The sequence below is a fragment of the Crinia signifera genome, chromosome 6 (assembly GCF_055691185.1).
Source record: "Crinia signifera chromosome 6, ASM5569118v1, whole genome shotgun sequence".
Classification (NCBI taxonomy): domain Eukaryota; kingdom Metazoa; phylum Chordata; class Amphibia; order Anura; family Myobatrachidae; genus Crinia; species Crinia signifera.
The window spans coordinates 281,319,375-281,340,676 of NC_139222.1; the positions used below are offsets into that span (position 1 = coordinate 281,319,375).

Below are 21,302 nucleotides of genomic sequence, written 5' to 3' on the forward strand. Positions count from 1 at the left end.
GTACCCATTAGGACGCTACTGACCCAGATGATAATATCATTGTTGGGTGGTGAGAACATGCGAAGGATATAGTAATGGGTCTACGATTCTTTGCAGACTTGAAGAGAACACAAGATTTCTAAACCAATCCAATGGACTTAATCCAGGACACCGAGGGTACAAGGCAGACATGCTAATTATTATCAGACGGAGATTAAACGCTAAACCAAAACGAAAGGTCTGAGACTGCCTGGCCAAGGAAGGCCACTGGGAATAAATGGCATCATCTAGTAACGGTGTCCCATGATGTTCTTAGCACTGTCCCACTTCAGCAAAGGTTGTGTAGACAACCCTTAGCTCATTATCCGGCCGGCTCTCCAGGCAGTTTAGCCACATGGGAATTGTGAAAGAAAGTTAATGTAGACAAATTGCCGGGATCATCATGAATGCGGTATATTAATTCTCTCATCTTCCTGATTTATACATATTCTCTTAGATGTCAAAGATTATGGAGATTCGAGTTTCCACAAAAACTTCTGCAACTTCTTCATCATAGAGGTCGGGCCATAATGACCCTGGTAGCTTTAATTGAGATATTTTTTTATTTTACTTAGTTATGCGACATTGGCAAACATTTCAGTAGATGGAGTTAAGATCCCTCTCTACCGGTTTCCAGCCACCACTCAGTCCGCCACCGTCAATGCAAAGACCTAGACGGGCGCAAACTCTAAAAAGGTTGCGACCATCCCACTTCAATGTGGGTGCAACAATTTCGTGTAGTGAGTAGCTGGGTGAAACGGACTAGTTGTAGGACTGATTTTGTTTTTGAATTGTTTTGATTTTCAAAGATCTCACACTTACTGGATAGTCAAAGAAAAAGTTTAATTTCAGATGAAATTTTTTTTAAAGATGTTTGCAACATTCTAAATGATTAATTTTGTTGATTTTTTTTTGCGCAATATTTAACTAAACTTCAGTTAACTGACTTCAGATCATTTGCGGGCATTAACTAAAGTGATTTATATTCCCCGACTTCGACAACGGCATATTTAGTGTATATTTTTGCACATCTCTCACAGCACTTTTGACACAAAGGAGAAGTATCAAACCTTGAAGAGATAAAGTATCAACCAATCAGCTCCTGTCAAGGTTACAGGCTGTGATTGGAAAATGACAGAAGCTGATTGGTTGGCATTTAACTCTCTCCTAGTATTTATACATCTCCCCCTGTAGGAGACGAGAGGAGCAATTTCATCATAATTATCATTGTTGTGCCACAAAAAATTTCACCGCTACACTTTGGAGAAACAGGAAACATATGGATGACCGGTCCGTGGGATTCCAGTTGTCAGAATACCAACACCGGTATCCGTTGGAGGGAATCCCAAGAGGGGTCAGTTAAGTATACTTATGTTTCGGTCTTCATCCCTAACCCTCCATCCTAACAATCCCTAACCCAGTACCCCACCGCCAAAACCTCATTCACCCACTCCACTGCCAAACTCCATCTCTCCCCTTCCTGCAGCCTAACGCTTCCCACTATCCCTAAGCCCTGTACCCCGCCGCCAAAACCTTATCCCCCACCCTGTAGTCAAACCCTTACACTCTGATATGGGTAAAAACCGGATCCAGACAAGCCGCCGGACCGGACATCAAAATCTGCAGTTTGGAGCTTGTTGTGTCTGGTCCGGGGGTGCCTGTCCAGGGGCTTCACGTAACAGCTGTCACCAGGGAGTGGAGGAGGGGGAAAAAAGAGCCTCTCTGTATGGTCCGGGCATGTAGCAACAACCGGACAGTCCGCACCACACAGGGAAGCTGTAATCTCCCCTTCTCTGTGTCTCTGGTGATAGCTATCACAGGAATCCCCCCCCCCCCCCCCCCGGACACCCCCAGGACGGGACACTACAAGCTCCGGACTGCAGATTTTGATGTCTGGTCCAGCGGCCCGGGGTGTTGTCCGGGTCCGGTTTTTACATAGTCCCCTTACTCTCCCTTCTGAATGCCTAACCCTAATCCTCCTTCCCACAGCCTAACCTTAATCTTGCCCCCGCAGGCTAGCCCTAAGTACCTACCCTAGTGGCTGAACTTGACCCTTCCACTGCCATAACGCTACCAGTCCCTGCATACTTACGAAATAGTAACGTATAGAAGATGAGAGAGGCAGGAAATAAGGACGCAGAGGTGCGCAGGGTGAGAGAGGCCAAGACAGAGAAGGTGTGGTCTTGGTACAAGAAGGGATGAAGATGGAGGTGTAACATGGAGTGGGTCAAAGTGAGGCCAGGCCAGAAAGAGTAACATTAGGTGGCAGACCGGCAGTCTTACCTGACCACCTGAGGCCGATGGAAAATTGATCTGGGCATGGAAGTGACCTTCATAGGGTGGTAAGCGGCAGCGGAGATGTCAGGATTGGTTATCAGTGAAGAATGATCTACATTGCGAGGCCCATTGCATGCCAAGCCACTGTGCGTACCCAATAAATTAATAAGCAAACCAGGCGACACTTGGTTATATTTTTATTGCATTACACTTGTTTGTACATAAGTCATCTTAAAAGAAAATTCCACATTTTCACACTACAACATAAACGTAGACACTCAGATGTTACCAGACTTGGGGTGATCATGCGATTGGGGGGGTGGGGTGGTTAACAACTTAAATAAATTATTCAGAGCACTGGTAATGAGGTTAGAATACATAAGTGACAATGGCTTAGTATAACGGGAGAGGTATTTAATGAAGCCTGGGAATAATTGTCCTAATGCTGAGATCCACAGGAATAATACAGAAAACCTACGGAACATTATTAAAGGGGGACACATACAGCTGACTGTCCACTGAAACCCACAGAACAGCAGGCGGTGGCCTCTCGCCACTACATAGTGACATAGGCAGGTGTCCCTGGTCTCTGGGATGCATCTGAGACAGGGACTCTAGGAATGTGTGAGCACAGATGCCTGGTTCTATCCTTGCACCATGCTCCTGGTGGGGGGGGGGGGGGGGTATGGGGAGTCAAGCACTCCAGAGCTCTCATAACTTACTGGGGTCACATGAGTACCCCCCAGAACTCCTTGTCTGGTTAATACCAATTATAATACTCTGTACCCCCCACCGCTCCTGGTCTGGTTGATACCCATTACAATACTCTATTGCCATACCTTGGTTTTACACAAACTGCAGCTAATGACCACACATTAGTCCTTGCCGGCAGTGTCATTATTCAGGTGATCCAAGTGTGAACCAGGATCATTGTGCGTTAGAGACTTCATGTATCATTAGCTGAGTTGCCGAGAGCACCCCCCCCACATTACTTATTGTTATACTGTAAGTTCTATACTAGTTAGAGAGTGCAATGATTATGAGGCTGACAATACCCAATACATTATATGTCGGCGGAACCCATTTCATGATATCTGTCTTAGAGCTGTATTATTGGGTTCCGTGTCTGTAACCAGTGATGCTGAGTGTGACTCCCCTACATGTGACTTCACAAACAGATCCGGGAGGAGCTGCGATAACCTTCAAGTAACACATAACGCTAATATGCCTCAAATTTATGGTTGGCGCAGGTAACCTGTGGTGCAAAAGGTGTTGTGGAACCGACAGTCCCAACACGCCCTACCAGCCTAGGGCGAGCAGGCCAGGAACAACTTTAGACCAGCCAGACACTAATAAATGTGGACTCTACATCGTGGACCTTCATAGTCTCCTATATTCTGTCTGGCTTGGACAATGCTGGCTTTGGCCTACTGTATCACCTACCCCAGGAACCTACTATGTGTTGGAGAGAGGCAGGTTATAGTAAGGGTGGGGGGACCTTTAAATAAAGAAGTTCTCATACATGATAAGAAATATCAGGTAAATAAAACCTCGCAAAATCGACATGGCAGAAAGAACATTTGATTAACGTGTCACCTTATTTATCTACACTTACAGCTACAAAACTTCCACCGCTGCCCAACCACCACAGGTTCCTCATATAATAAACACCAGTATACAGTAGCAACCGTCCTATCGCAACCAACCGAAACATAACAGAAAACAAGGAGTGTTCAAAAAGTTGCGTCGGTTTGATGTAGTTCAGTTATTCTAGGTTCAAACCGATTGTTACAATAAATAAAAAAAATAAAAAGATTGTGAGAAGTTTATTAGAAGGTGTTTTAATGATGAAATTTGCAGGCGTTTATATTGAGGGTCACTATTAAAAAAAAAAAAAATCTGGTCTAATATAAGTGAGATCCACGAGTGGGAGCACAAGACCCAACTACCGGCTAATATCGGGTGGAATTTCCCCGCCGGTCAGACAAGTGACAAAACATGAACTCGCAAAAGAAATATACAACTTCACCCCTAAGATGTTACCTAATGTAGTTTGTGCGGCGGTGGGAAATACCAATCACAGGCAGAAAAGGCGCACGTTATGGGATAAGAGATGCAGGTCCTCGTGGGGGTCAGACTGGGGAAATAAAAAACCTGCATTTTCGGGGTATTGTTCCATAGCGGAGCACAGAGCTCTGTCAGTGCTGGAGGATGATTCATGGAAACACTCTGTCTTAATTACTCAGTGCACACACACAACGCTCCGCCGCACGGTAAAGAGCGTCCAAGTTCAGTGTCCACGGAAAGAAAAATAAATTGCCAGGACGATGGTGAAGACGATGATAATTCCCAGGACGACAAATAAGACCCGATTCTGGATGATCCTAAAAAGTCAAAAAAACAAAGGCACAAGAGAGGAACTTGTTAGTTTCAGATGTAAAATCAGATAAAAAGAAAAAAAAAAGTCAAACAACTTTTCAGATAACATAAAGGCAGCGACACATTGACAAACTTCTCTCCTTTCACTAGGAGCGAAGACTCCATTGTCCCTTTCTCCACAATGCCCAATTAATTTAGCGGTGTTAAGGATTCCTGCCGTGTGTTCCTGTGGCATTGAACGGGCGAGGAGCATTGAGACAGAAGATATAATTGACATGAAAAAAAAATATTAAAGGCATTCAAGCCAAATCACAAGGGTGAGACCTGATGTGAAATTGACTTCCGTGTGTCAGGCTGTGGGAAGCGCCTGCTTCATGTAAACTCACTCAGTCGGAATTCAGCAGAGCTTTTGGAGGAAATGATCAGAGGGGGACACAGACACAAGCAGGGAACAGGGACAGATAAAACAAGATAAAACACCGGCTTTCAAATAAAATATCCGACTCCAATGTGCCTCATCGGTCAGTCTGGAACTGCTGGAGAACATTCCTTTCTTGTGCTACACGGCGGTCTGAGGTCACATCAGCGCCACAATAGAGATGTACTAAACAGCGACATTCCTACTGAATAAACATCCTATTGTTCATTACGAATGGCTCTTATAGTACATGTGAGGCCCTTCTAGTGCTCATCGCCAGCGCTGATTGACTCCATCTATATAACTTGTGTATGTTGGGCGCAGAGCTCAGTGTTTAGTTCTACTCAATGCATATAAATTCCTCTGTGACTAGCCGTGCTGTGACTATCGCTAGGTGTGACTATCCCTGTGACTAACCCTAGGTGTGACTACCCCAGGGACTATCACTGGGTGTGACTAAACCAAGATGGGACTAGCCCTTTGACTAGCCATGCTGTGACTAGCCGTGCCTATCGCTAGGTGTGACTACCCCAGGGACTATCACTGGATGTGACTAGACCTAGGTGTAACTAGCCCTAGGTGTGATTAGCCCTGTGACTAGCCCTAGGAGTGACTACCCTTAGGTATGACTAGCCCTAGGTGTAACTTCAGTATCCCTGTGACTAGCCCTGGGTGTATCTATCCCTATGACTACTAGCCTTGGGTGTGACTAGCCCTGTGACAACTAGCACTAGGTGTGACTAGCCTGTGACTACTAGCCCTAGGTGTGACTACTAGCTCTGGGTGTGGCTAGCCCAGTGACTAGCTCTAAGTGTGACTAGCCCTAGGTGTAACTATTTGTGTGACTACTAGCCCTAGGTGTGACTAGCCCTGTAACTACTAGCCCTGGGTGTGGCTAGCCCTGTGACTACTAGCTCTAGGTGTGGCTAGCCCTGTGACTACTAGCCCTAGGTGTGACTAGCCTTGTGACTAGCTCTAGATGTGGCTAATCCTGTGACTATCCCTACGTCTGACTAGCCCTAGGTGTAACTATCCCTGTGGCTAGTCCTGGGACTACTAGCCCAAGGTGTAATTAGCCGTAGGTGTGACTATCACTAGGTGTGACTTTCTCTAGGTGTGACTAACCCTGTGACTATCCAGGGTGTGACTAGCCCTAGGTGTGACTAACCCTATGACTATCCCTAGGTGTGACTAACCCTATGACTATCCCTAGGTGTGATTAACCCTGTGACTATCCAGGGTGTGACTATCCTTAGGTGTGAATAACCTTGTGGCTATCCAGGGTGTGACTAGCCCTAGGTGTCGCTAACCGTGTGACTATCCCTAGATGTGGCTAACCGTGTGACTATCATTAGTTGTGACTAGCACTAGGTGCAGTTAGTCCTGTGACTAGCACTAGGTGCGGTTAGTCCCGTGACTAGCACTAGGTGCGGTTAGTCCCGTGATTAGCACTAGGTGCGGTTAGTCCCGTGACTAGCACTAGGTGCGGTTAGTCCCGTGACTAGCACTAGGTGCAGTTAGTCCCATGACGAGCACTAGGTGCGGTTAGTCCCGTGACTAGCACTAGGTGCTGTTAGTCCTGTGACTAGCCGTAGGTGTGACGAGCCCCAAATTTTCCCAGTCCAACAGAATGAAATCAAGTCAGTAGTAAGTCACACAAACTCAGTATTGGGGATCTGTGTGACTGACCATTCCTAAGCTGTCTGCCATGGCAGCATGGTTGCATTGTGGTTAGCATTGCTGTCTCACAGTATTGCATGCATGGGTGTGGGGTTTGTAAGTTGTTTCATTGCAACCTTTCAAAACTGGAAATAACCAAAATAAGATGAAGTATTACCAGTCAGACACAGATGTGCGAGGGCCCTGCTTGCAGTCCTGCCACATATAGCCACAATGAGGATGAATGGGTATTTCCATTAAGGAAGGTTTTCCAAAAAGTTGGTTGGGGGGCATGGGGGGGACGACAACGACACATTGCACAACTTTATGGAAGACCAAGCCTGACCATCGGGCGACAAATGCCACTTTGCTATAAAATGTAAAACAACCTGGTGTTTCAGCAATCACTGTAGATGCTGGGTGTCACTGTAGAACTGCGGACAAGGGCACACACAGGAGATCAGACTGTGCCCTTATCCTGATGGAGCCGCTCTCTGCCAGATGTATTCTCCTACGGCTGATCTGCGAGTCCCTACATTGATGATCCGGCCGCCTCGGAGACTCATTCATTATTAGTGTCAGTACGTATAATAGAAACCACAAAGCAGCAATCGCTGGTAACATTTGCTAATAGCTTCAGACAACAATGGGTGTTAATAATGAGTAAATAACCCTTGGAACGCTGAGGCGGAATGAAACCGCATCACTTGTATCAGCACGCCAGATAGATCACGTGTGGGCCACAAAGTAAATGTGGTCTTACAGTAAGCAGGGCTGGCTAATACCTTCACAGCGGGTACACAAATGGCTTATTGTTTTCATAGAAATACTCCTATATTGTGCATAGCGTGCGGCCATAATTACAGCTCTCCGGTTCAGGGCTGTCTGGCTAGAAGGCGGAATACTGCCACCAATTCTTTACCTATTTAATCGTCTTGCAGCTCCTTAAATGTGAGCAGACAAAGAAAGGCTGGTTTCACACACTCCGGCTCCTGCCGGACGGTGAAATCCCGTACGGCCAGGAAGCCGTGCCGCACACAGTAGTTTATAATGGAGGGGATGGCCACAGCCCGGCAGCCGTCCCTTCCAGTGGTGGGATCCGGCTGCAGCCGTGCGGCCGGGCCGTGGCCGTCCCGTGTGAATGGACACAATAGTGTCCATGCACAGCTAATGTGTGCGGCACGGCTCCCGGGCCGTGCATGATTTCACCGTCCGGCAGGAGCCGGAGTGTGTGAAACCAGCCAAAGGAAGTGCTCCAATTGGCTCCCTGTCATTCCCCATACGGCACCTAGCGGAGCAGCCACACGCCACCTTGGTGTGTGTGTGTGTGTGTGTGGGGGGGTATCTATAACCAAATGAGCAATGAAAATCTCAAAAAAAAAGCAAAGGAGAAAAAGAATAAAAAAAGAAAGGTTCCGGGCGCCACAAGTAGTAGGTCACAATTTGCTGGAGACGGCCAGATTTAGGTGTCGTCAGATTTAAAGCGGCAATTCATTTAAAGGCGATACCGTTTTTAAATCTAGATTACCATCTTGCCTGAATCACTCCAGCTGCCGCAAATTGCCGACATTACATTTGGCCCCTGGTGTAATAATGTATTATTGCAGTACGACAAGTAACGCCAGCAACATATAAATTGCTCCGTCGGGCCATCTAGTGGCCGTCGGCGCGCACAAAACTTGAATTGCCCCCATAGAGGTGAGGAGCAGCAATTTTTTTTTTTTAGATGGGGTGGATCCTGGTGCTCAACACAACGGTCTCAGGATCAGTGGCAAAGCTCCTACACTTTAATATTACCATGCCTTGTGCATTATAAAATACAACAAGGATAATAGGTAGGCCCGGGAGAGCCGCTCATTGCTATGTATTACTTGTGTGGGATAAGTCTCCCCAGGGCCCTGCTTGCCGGACCCCAGGGATGGGGGGAGCGACACGGCCCGGAGCCGCTCTCTCTGTCCTCGCTGACAGGTTACAAAGCCGTCACATTTGCTGACACATTGTCCGCAGATTTCCTTTAGTGTTGTGTCCACGCTCCCAGCAGGAGATAAATGGTCTGCGCTGGGCTCATTTATCACTAAACGCCGGACTCAGATCTGTCTTCTCTTCCCTTTGCCAAACAAACAAAAGTCTCCAGCAAAGTGCTCATTCCCCAGGCATGACAGCTGATAGATTGGGGCGGTGGGCGGCTCTTGGCTAATTACCATGGATCGGAGGCGCTGCGCTCGGCACTTCGTGGGTCAGTGACAGGTTCTCCAACATCTCAGGCTCTGATCGCTGTGCACCGATGGGTGGAGAGTGGGCTCTGCGGTTCTAACGGTACGTGCAGCGCTGTGAAAGTGCACTTTGTGGGGCAATAAGACCTCAATATGGAAAATATCTGCATTGCATACATTTGCTAAGAATTGTGTCCTGCAATTCCCTCTGTAACGTAACAAAAGGGGGAGATTTATCAAAACTTGGAGAGAAATAAAGTATCTACCAATCAGCTCATGTGTTTTTTAAACACAGCCTGTACACTAACAGTTTGTGGCTGATTATATATGGCTATATGAGATGTAGATACAATGCCGGCAGTCAAAATCCCAGCGCCAAAAGCCTGCCAAGTGGCATCATTTGCGCAGGAAACCCATTATTATCACCATGCAGGGATCCCGATAGCTGGCATCCCGCTGGTCGCAGATAATGAATCAGTTTATATAAATCCATTCTTTTGGCCAAGCAATGTTGGTCTCTGTTCAGAGAGTTGGTTGACCGTAGAAAAAGAACACATGTAAATTTTGTGTGAACTCTGTTCTAACTTCTGCTACTTTCTTATTAATACACCTTTAGCTTAGTTTTTTCACTTGTGTGCTGCCCTGGGGTGACTGGCCTATGCCAACCTTTTCGGGGTTCTGCGCCCCAGATTCAAACTTAGTATTAGGGACCCACCAGAAATGAGGCCACCGTGAAGCTGGTTGGTGGGCAAATATTTCTTGGCCAATTAATATACCAAGAGCCTCTATTATTGATTAATAATATGGAGTGTGCATCTGCACCATGTATTTATCTTAATAGGGTAGAAGCGCTTAGGGAAATTATCAGGCTGGTTCTAGTTTGCGAAGGGGTGAGGATTCAGGTTTGAAGGCTAGAGGAAGGACTTTTTGTACAAGGTAGTCCTTTGAGACGTGCGTTAAACACGTACAGCTGCAGAAGGGAAGTTCTGTTACTTGAATGCTCGGCGAGGGGTCCATGGAAAGGAAGAGGTGGAAACAAGTGGGTGGGGCTTAAACAATGGTGTCGTTATGGCCCGCCCCTTTGACGGTTTGCCGCATAAATAAATACCCGTGCCCCGCCCACAGGCATGGTTTACCTACTTTAACCAAAGGCCTCATGTTGGTGTGGTGACATGCCCTCTGCATGGGCACCCCCTTTACCGGCTGGAAAAAAGGGCAGGGCCTATTTGAAAGGGAAGCGACCTCACAGGATCCAGTTTCTGTCACTCCCATGCTGCATGCCCCTGGAGAAGGGGCTGTCTTCAGTGGCGGCACTTTGGTGACACCGCTGCAAAATGGCTGCCACAATTATGTCCAAGCAGCACATGGACTTTACCGGGAAATAACTTTTTTAGATAAAGAATGTCTCAGACATAAGAATTCTCTGATTTAATGGAAAGAGAAGACTTCTATGTTTATTTTAGGATATGATCATTTATTTATAAGACGCTATAAAAATCTGCAGCCAGGGAGTGGGAGATATGTAATTATGGTGCAGCAGATAGTCCCTTATACGGTACCTTATGCGGCGTAACCCATGAAGTGGCAGCTGGATGTCCAAACACTAACCCATCTCAGAGCCCCAGAAGGCACATGCACCAGGGCTAGTGAACTGCGGGGACTCAGACTCACAATTAGTGCTGCATACTGATACACACAGCACCGGGACTCAAGCAAATTGAATCTCTGCAGTAAAATATTTATATCAGGCCGAATCTACAATTACTGCCGAGTCTAATACGGACTGATATTACTGCTGCACAGTAGGTCTGACAACCATTTTATTTGTGGGATGAGGGCCCGAAGGCATCTCTAACATTAATTTAAAAGAATGAAAATGTGGGTAATGTTCCTTGGTTTAATGCATAGTTGGGAAAGCAAACACAGCTCCCTTATTTATAAGCAGTAATAAGCTCCTTCCACGCACCGATCCCGTACGCCAGATAAATGACCTGCTGCTTCCCTCTGACAACCGGAGTTGTGCGTTTAAAAGCCTAAAAGCAACCTGTACGAATGCCAGAATCCGAGGGAACAGATGAGGCTGAGGTATGTGTGATGCCACCTGGACCGGCTAATTGAAAGCCGGAGGTGGAGTCTAGAAAATCAGAATCAAAGTTGTGTTTCTAGGAATTTGTAAATGAGGTTTGCCCGGCTGGGACTCCGCATAGGATGAAGGAAGCAGATGAATCTTTTAAACGGGGATTACGAACAAAGCGGTGATCTGAAGGAGCGCAGGCTAACGAAGGCTATTTATTATCTTCCTTGGTCTGACGAAAAACCAGGAAAGCGGTGGATGCGGCGAGTTACTCTGCAGTAAAGATACTGATGGAAATCGGCATGGCCGCCCAGAACTGCTCGGATCCGCTACAGGCGGCCTGTGTAGTAAATACATGTTCTCCAATCAAGCAAAAAGCAGGTGGCACTCATAATTGGCCAAAATATATGATGACGATAATTAAGTCTAAGTGTCAGAATGGTCAAAATGAACAAAGGATACTACCCTGAGGGATACCTCCCATCTTGTTTACCGCCAAAGTGGAACCCATTGGCTGAGCTCACCTGTTCTAATAATGACATTTCAAATAAGAGGTTTCTAGGAGAGCCCCCAAAAATAATACACCCATTTAGTTCTGTGCATGCAATGGGGGGAGCAGTTACCCTTGACTTGCACTAAGCATCATGTCCCGAGATTACCATTAAGAGGAGTGAGCGATTGGGCACTGGTTTGGGTTTGAGGGTGTGACAGCACGCCCGTATCATTGTACTCCTGCTACTTGGGAAGCAGATAGTATGGTGTAATGGTTAGCATTAGTGCCTCACAGCACTGAGGTCATGGGTTCTATCCCCACCATGTGTTATATATACGGGGCAGTACGGATGGTGTAATGGTTAGCATTAGTGCCTCACAGCGCTGAGGTCATGGGTTCTATCCCCACCATGTGTTATATATACGGGGCAGCACGGACGGTGTAATGGTTACATTACTGCCTCACAGCACTGAGGTCATGGGTTCTATCCCCACCATGTGTTATATATACAGGGCAGTACGGATGGTGTAATGGTTAGCATTACTGCCTCACAGCACTGAGGTCATGGGTTCTATCCCCACCATGTGTTATATATACGGGGCAGTACAGATGGTGTAATGGTTACATTACTGCCACACAGCACTGAGGTCATGGGTTCTATCCCCACCATGTGTTATATATACGGGGAAGTACGGATGGTGTAATGGTTACATTACTGCCACACAGCACTGAGGTCATGGGTTCTATCCCCACCATGTGTTATATATACGGGGAAGTACGGATGGTGTAATGGTTACATTACTGCCACACAGCACTGAGGTCATGGGTTCTATCCCCACCATGTGTTATATATACGGGCAGTACGGATGGTGTAATGGTTACATTACTGCCTCACAGCACTGAGGTCATGGGTTCTATCCCCAGCATGTGTTATATATACGGGGCAGTACAGATGGTGTAATGGTTAGCATCACTGCCTCACAGCGCTGAGGTCATGGGTTCTATCCCCACCATGTATTATATATACAGGGCAGTACGGACGGTGTAATGGTTAGCGTTACTGCCTCACAGCACTGAGGTCATGGGTTCTATCCCCACCATGTGTTATATATACGGGGCAGCACGGACGGTGTAATGGTTACATTACTGCCTCACAGCACTGAGGTCATGGGTTCTATCCCCACCATGTGTTATATATACAGGGCAGTACGGATGGTGTAATGGTTAGCATTACTGCCTCACAGCACTGAGGTCATGGGTTCTATCGCCACCATGTGTTATATATACGGGGAGTACAGATGGTGTAATGGTTAGCATTACTGCCTCACAGCGCTGAGGTCATGGGTTCTATTCCCACCATGTGTTATATATACGGGGCAGCACGGATGGTGTAGTGGTTAGCATTACTACCTCACAGCACTGATGTCATGGGTTCTATCCCCACCATGTGTTATATATACAGGGCAGTACAGATGGTGTAATGGTTAGCATTACTACCTCACAGCACTGATGTCATGGGTTCTATCCCCACCATGTGTTATATATACGGGGCAGTACGGACGGTGTAATGATAAGCATTACTGCCTCACAGCGCTGAGGTCATGGGTTCTATCCCCACCATGTGTTATATATATGGGGCAGTACGGATGGTGTAATGGTTAGCATTAGTGCCTCACAGCGCTGAGGTCATGGGTTCTATCCCCACCATGTGTTATATATACGGGGCAGCACGGACGGTGTAATGGTTACATTACTGCCTCACAGCACTGAGGTCATGGGTTCTATCCCCACCATGTGTTATATATACAGGGCAGTACGGATGGTGTAATGGTTAGCATTACTGCCTCACAGCACTGAGGTCATGGGTTCTATCCCCACCATGTGTTATATATACGGGGCAGTACGGACGGTGTAATGGTTAGCGTTACTGCCTCACAGCACTGAGGTCATGGGTTCTATCCCCACCATGTGTTATATATACGGGGCAGCACGGACGGTGTAATGGTTACATTACTGCCTCACAGCACTGAGGTCATGGGTTCTATCCCCACCATGTGTTATATATACGGGGAGTACAGATGGTGTAATGGTTAGCATTACTGCCTCACAGCGCTGAGGTCATGGGTTCTATTCCCACCATGTGTTATATATACGGGGCAGCACGGATGGTGTAGTGGTTAGCATTACTACCTCACAGCACTGATGTCATGGGTTCTATCCCCACCATGTGTTATATATGCGGGGCAGTACAGATGGTGTAATGGTTAGCATTACTACCTCACAGCACTGATGTCATGGGTTCTATCCCCACCATGTGTTATATATACGGGGCAGTACGGACGGTGTAATGATAAGCATTACTGCCTCACAGCGCTGAGGTCATGGGTTCTATCCCCACCATGTGTTATATATATGGGGCAGTACGGATGGTGTAATGGTTAGCATTACTGCCTCGCAGCGCTGAGGTCATGGGTTCTATCCCCACCATGTGTTATATATACGGGGCAGTACGGATGCTGTAATGGTTAGCATTACTGCCTCACATCGCTGAGGTCATGGGTTCTATCCCCACCATGTGTTATATATATGGGGCAGTACGGATGGTGTAATGGTTAGCATTACTGCCTCACAGCGCTGAGGTCATGGGTTTTATCCCCACCATGGCCCTAACTGTGTGGAGTTTGTATATGCTCCCCATACTTGCGTGGGTTTCCTCCGGGTACTCCAGTTTCCACCCACAATCCCAAAATATACTGGTAGGTTAATTGGCTCCTAACAAAAATTAACCCTAGAATGTCTGTGTGCGTGTACATGTGGTAGGGAATATAGATTGTAAGCTCCACTGGGGCAGGGACTGATGTGAATATTCAAATACTGTATTCTCTGTAAAGTGTGTGCTATATAAGAAACTGTTAATAAATAAATTGGATGGATGCCATGCACCAATCCTAACAAAATCTATTTCATGCTGTTTTTCGGGGAATCGGAGGGGCGGGGGAAAAAAAAAGTTAACATCTATAAAACAATATTTAAAAATGTACTTTAATCAATGTCATTATTAAAAGAAAAAGGACAATAAAAAGTTGGATTATATTATATCAGGGTCCCTACATTTGGATTAGTGTATGTATGCGTTACTTGTAACAACAAAGCACTTCCCAAAGTGTTGCTACAGTATAAAACTACGTAAGATGAATGCATTGTGTGTATATATATATATATATATATATATATACATATATATATATATATATATATATATATATATATATATGCTTGCTGGAATATCACTTAATCCAGTACACCTATGATTACACCTGTGTAAATCATAACTGTCCTGGTTTAAAGGGACAGTATGTATATAATTTCAGCCACAGAGGGGAATGCAAGATTGGACTTTGCGCAGGATATATATATTTGCATTACACGAAAACAATGAAAAGTGAATATCGCCATCTAACACCAGCGCAACGCTGTCATGTCTCTGGTGTGACCCTGTGATACCGGTCACTAGGTTTCCTTAATTCTATTACCCTCCCCAGGATAACACAGAAGTGACACTCAATCTTAGGGCAGCAGCTATCAGGAGTGACAGAGGTCGGTCGCTCCCACACCCTCTGCGGCTTGTTGCCACGATCCATCAGTCTACTGAGCTGAAACCTAGCACTTTTATTATCAGGGGGGGGGGGGGGGGGGACATGTGGCAGATCCTAACGCCTTATCTGATACAGAAACATTACTGTGAAATGACAGCATGCGGCTTCTGGGCTGCAACCTTGCAAAACTGGGCACAAAACTGCCGCAACTGCACTAAAAACTGATCAATTGCAGCTTTCGGGTTTAATTTAAAATAAAAAAAAATGATCATCATCGCCCTTCTGCCCCAATCTAACCACGTCAATTGTCTTTGCTGGCAGTCGTTCACAGCGCCCAACAGGTTTCCTGAAATCAAAGGTGAATTTCTGACATGAAAGACTGGGTCAGTGCGCACACAGCTGCCTCTAAGTGCTGACCCTGTACGTGCAGATTTGTACGCCGCGGTCGGGTTGTCAATCCTGCAACGCCGCTCCCGGACATCACTCCTGCGCTGTAAATACAGGTCGTCAGGACTTCTGACGGGCCCAGTCTCACTGGAGGCAGGCGGGACCCAGAGGAACCGGAGCACGCACATTTAGCCATGGGATCCAAACCGAAAACCAGATTGTGGAAAAAGCCCTGCTCGTGTTTGTGTATCGTAATTGCAGACGGGTTATTAAATAAACATTATGTGCATTATTCTTTCCTTTTAAGTGCAGAACACTGATACAGTATGCTCAGGGGGCATGGCTGATATCTCAGCTCAACAAAAAACCTGGAACAATAGTGGGCATTGACTGAACCCATCTGTACGAGAGCCAACAGACCTGTCACTGGCAGACACTGCCGGTGGGTGCTCATGTCAATGAGACGAGAGGACAGGGCCACCAGAACAGGCCCGGAGTCCTCTAGACCGCAACTTTTACCCACCAGGCCGAACGCGCACCGCCTTGATGCCTTCAGCATGCAGAGCATGTTTACAGGGTAAATAATTTAAGAAAGAATATACATTTGAAAGAAGACGCCCATTGGAACAGCCAGGGCTAAAAAGCCTCGGGGCAAAGTCTTGTTCATTTGCATGCTGAATTTTATTAACTTTGTATACTGCTGCTTTAAAGAACGTACGTTTCAATTAAAGGAAGTGTGGAGCAGAAACACTAAGCATCTCCCAGCCTGGTTCCTGCCGGAACACGTTCCATTAACCCTTCGCCGGTACTCAGATCAATCCCGCAGCGGTAGTTGGACATGGTTAATGATATTGGATGTATACAAGGCACGCAGGATTACAACCCCCATCATTCTCAGGCCCTGTCTAGGAGCCTAGCCTCCGGGAGAAGGCAGCGGTGTAAGACATACACTGATAAGAGGGCTGTGGGAATCTCTCCGGGGGATTACGCCTTCGCTTTTCAAACAAAATATTTATATTCTGTTTTTACATGTTTAGCAAAGCTATGCACGGAATATATAGGGAAGATTGCAGAGAACGCTGCGGAAAAGTCTACGGATCGGACGGCTCTGCAGAGACGAGCCAATGCAGGGCTTGTACAGTGCGATGGCATAAGTGTCAGCACAACTACGTAGTACGATGGGTCTACAGGGCAAATTCCGGGCAACTTACCTATACATAAAATGTGTCATATATGTACAAAAGTTTTGTATGACAACTAAAATCTTTAAAAGGGGCTAGGAATTTAGGTTCAACGTCTTCTCTTTAACTCTTTGAGCGCCAACATCTCTGCGAGCGATGTTCAAAATATCTGCAAAAATTTCCAGCGTCGCTAACATTTGTTATATAAATTCAAATAAAAAAAACGTTGCGGACAAAAAAAGATTATATTTCCCATATAAGGTACAGTAACATCACAGGTCATTATGCTAAATATAATATAAAGATACACTTGGCACTCAAAGGGTTAACAAATGGCTACTACTCTCAGTCTGTAATTAGGGGAGCCATGCCTTTGGGGGTGTCAGGCTGAGGTGCAACGCTCCGCAATCGTCAAGGACAGAACCTTACGCCGTAGGCCTAAAGAGGGCAGATAAGAGAAACATGGAGGGCTGTAGTGAATGTGACCACTGTTCTGAGAGGGGCCACATTTCATGTCCCCATCTGGGAGCTGGCAGAGTATAAGTTAACAATGGGGGACCCTCACATAATCTAAAGACCCCATTCAAGCGATACTGTAGTGCACAGACTACAGCATAAGGCTCTGCCCTTGGTGATTGCGAAGCATTGCACCCCAGCCTGACGCAATCTGAAGAGCAAATGGCAAGGAAAGGGCGCTGCGGTCTGCCGGCTCAGTCCCCCATCATAATCAGGCCCCTAGAACCCTAAGCAGGAGGTTTGGAGAAAATATATGGTCCTCCAGCTGTTATGGAGAGCAAAATATCCCAGCATTGCACCCCAGCCTGACGCAATCTGAAGAGCAAATGGCAAGGAAAGGGCGCTGCGGTCTGCCGGCTCAGTCCCCCATCATAATCAGGCCCCTAGAACCCTAAGCAGGAGGTTTGGAGAAAATATATGGTCCTCCAGCTGTTATGGAGAGCAAAATATCCCAGCATGCAATGTTAGGCATTCTAGGACTTGTAGCTTTAACAAGGAATCTCTGGTCCATAGGGGATAATCTTCATCTGCTCAGCAATAATGACATGTATTGTTTTTTAAATAAAGGTAAATTGTGGTGGAATGTTCCTTTATTAAACCATGAAGTCCTGAGGATCTGCCGGCACTCACACACGTCCCCTGTCCCTAACAACAGACATTCTGGGAGGTACCAGCTCCTCTGTTCAGACAAATGATGGACGAGGATGTCAGGACAACCTGTCCGAGAGGTCAAGTGCATCAGTGTCTGCCTGCCTGTAATATATTAGGAGTCACAGGCAGGATGCGCTCTGAGACAGAGAGCAATAGCTGTACTGATAGAAAGACACCACGGAAATCACCCTACTGTCTCTGTGCATCCTGGAGAATAATAGAGGGAACGCCATAGGGAGAAGTTATACTGAAGGATTAGGAACCTGACAAGGGTTGCCACCAGTTGCAGACTTCCTAGACCATGTTGACGCCCTTGCCCGCTTCCTATCCAAGGAACTTCCCCTGTAGAAGTGCAAAATGGCTCAGGATAATGTGTGAACCTTGGAGGTGCAAAACCAGATAACCCATTAGGCAACGTAGGCCCCTGTCTAAGGCCCGGTCAACACTGTGGGCCCCACACCACGTGAATATATTTTTATGGTTAGGTTAGATTACTCTATACAGTCTAGTTAGCGAGTGCCCACCTAGGCCCAGAGGTGTCCTAAATGGGTTCTAGGAAGGTGCAAAGGCCATTCAAACAAATCGGTCAGGTGTTATCTTCATCACCACCAATGATGTCTCTTAGAAAGCGCATTGTGTATGCTTATAGTAGTGTTTCTTCTAGGAACTGGGCAGGGCTGGGCGGTCTGGGCCCCCGAAATCACCAAAGGGGGCGGTGGCCCGGCCACTGACATCACCAAAGGAGGCGGGTCCGGCCCGCCGACATCACCAAAGGAGGCAGACCTGACCTCTGGTGGCGCTGGGCTTCCCTGTGTGCACTGGCGGCAACAGGCAGCATGGGTCTCTCCCAACTGATATTACCCCTCGTATATGATCTTAGAAGAATGACATGGGGGCATCACTCCACCGACCGCTCCATAATATGCGCCAAACTGCTCTGACATTTCTTCCAACTCATAATAAAAGATAAAGTTCTGGGGATGTGCTTGGCAGACTGTGAATTAAAGATGCCAAAAGTGTTTAATACTCATCCAGCGTTGCATTCATTAGTGAGCGGAAGAGCGACATCTGCACAGGTTCAGGCCAACGTCTTGCTCTTGTCTTGCTGACTGATTGACCAGCGCCGAATAATGATGCCTGGATTTATATTGTGATGCCGCAGTAACAACTGTCCTTCAAATTAGCAGCTGAGTTCCTACATCATCCCATAGAACCCAATATCTCCCTGGCGGACTGCCGTGTGAAGTGTCGCAAAGAGACGGACAGAGAAGTGACACTCGTGATGTGGAAATCATGAGTGACAGATACGTAGGTCCCAAATGAACCTTCTCTTTCTCCGTCCCATTGTGAGGACAATATACAACTCTGTATAGATCAAATGTGTACAACATCACACCCGCAATCTGTGGTTGAGGGCTGCAGCCATTGCTCGCTCTGTTCCGTGGCTGCTTTTCAATGTTTGGTGATGTCACTCCTAGTGATGTACACAAGGAGAAATGCTGAATCCATTGTAGAGCTCAATTGCGGCATGTGCAAACTACATCTGCACACTGTGAGTATGTAGGAGTATACCAATGGTGGTTACATGCCAGCACTGGGCATGCAGCGATGGTGCTAAGAAGGGAACAATTTGACCCGCCCTTGCGATGACCATCGTATACAATAGTTAGGGACGTTGCCATGCAAGGCTGACAGATATGAGATTGCATAGGCCAGGAAAGATGACATTTGTGGGACTCATAGTAAGAGCCAAGAAGAGGGTCTTGGGTACATACAGTAAGTGAAGAGTTTAAGGCAGGAGGGGTAAGGAAGTGAAGGGTTAAATGGAAGTGGGGTGAGAAAAGAGGGGGAATGAGAAAAAATGGGGAGAGAAAAGAGGCAGAGATAGAATAAAGGGAGAGAAAAAAGGCGGAGAAATAAGAAAAAAGACAGAAAGAGAATAAAGAGGGAGAGAAAAGGGGCAGAGAGAGAATAAAGAGGGAGAGAAAAGGGGCAGAGAGAGAATAAAGAGGGAGAGAAAAGGGACAGAGAGAGAATAAACACAGGTAAAGTGATGGAAATATAGAGGGGTGAGACAAACAAAGCGATGGCAGGAGAAAGGGGGAGAGACACAGGAAGAAGAGGTCACAGATGGAAATGTGGTGCATGGGGGGGGGGGGGGGGGGGATAGGAACCAGTAATAAGGAGAGTGAAAGCTCTGTGCTCTCTTCACATTTAAACGGCTTTCTTCCAATAGGAACCTTAGTTTATGAAACACTTGAACACGCCATGAAATCCTATCTTAAACCTCGGCTTCCCCACGAAGAAAGACAAGACAGTCGCCCAAGGGTGGAAGGCACAGGTGCATCGGACGAGCTGAATGAGTGTGGCGGAGACGTTACCTAGTGCCACCACCAACTTACCCTCTCCTGCTGTTATGCTGACATACAGGGGAACGTACATAGTCCCAGGGCAACAACACACCAAAGCCGCTGTACCCCCTGCCTCCGCCAGGACATACCGAGGAGAGGGGGCGTAATGAGCAGCCAGCACCATATAAACACAAACCAATTAACATGATCCCAAAGTTTATTCTTTGTTTCAAAGAAATGTGAAATATTTTCCACGTTCTGCATTTCTGCTCCCTGCACGGAGCTGCAGGCGCTGCGTTCTGCAGGTAAACGCCGACTCAGCCGGCTGATAATCCTCCTCTGTATACGGTTAAACAGAAGTCTTTAAACAAATCTTTGTAGCACAATGCAGCAGTTAGCAGCTAAATCGCCTCTACAAACACTGGTGTCTACAAAACCTGCCATCATTAATGTTGTAAATCATAACGAGCGTTCGCAGATAAGGTACAGAGCTTAGATTTATGATGGAATTAGGAATATGCTTTCCAGGTGCACTACAACTCCCAGTCACACTCAACGGGTCTCAAATTTAATTCGCCATTATATAAAATCAAACCAGAAGGCAGCACAATTGGTTACTACGATTTCCCCACAGCACTGAGGTCCTGGGTTCGATTCCCCGTAACTGGTCAACGGATCAACATTTATTGTCCAGGTGATGGTCAACCACGCTCAGTCGAACCGGTCTATTTAGACGCCTAAATCAACAAGAACGAAAGATAGACGCACGCGTTAGGTTGATGGGAACATGGTCAACATTAACACGTCGATCCACTATACCATAACCCCCGTTCCCCACCAAGGCCCTAAATGTGTGGAGCATGTACGTTCCCCATTTGCTTCAGTGGGTTTCCTCTGGGTACTCCGGAAAAACAAAAATACACTGGGAGGTTAATTGGATTGTGGAAAGAATATACCTTTGTAAATTTGGTACCCTGCACCTGTTGCACAAACCCTGTGCAGATCCTCTTCCCTGCCTGGCACTTCTAGCAAACTCTGGTCTGTATCTCAGTGCTGAGATACAGAACCAAGTTTGCTAGAGCAGACAGC

At 46.7% G+C, this 21,302-nt stretch overlaps 1 protein-coding gene across 4 annotated transcripts in view; it reads right to left on the reverse strand.

Moving 5' to 3' along the window:
* Positions 1 to 2,475: 2,475 nt before the first annotated feature.
* Positions 2,476 to 21,302, reverse strand: part of VTI1A (vesicle transport through interaction with t-SNAREs 1A) — a 351,752-nt gene continuing 332,925 nt past the window's right edge. For all 4 annotated transcript variants that reach the window (XM_083149815.1, XM_083149817.1, XM_083149813.1 and 1 more), the window contains one exon: positions 2,476 to 4,679. Coding sequence is in view for 2 of the 4 variants with exons in the window: in XM_083149813.1 (XP_083005939.1) it covers positions 4,586 to 4,679 (94 nt within the window). In the remaining 2 variants the exon portion in view is untranslated. The remainder of the gene's footprint in view (positions 4,680 to 21,302) is intronic.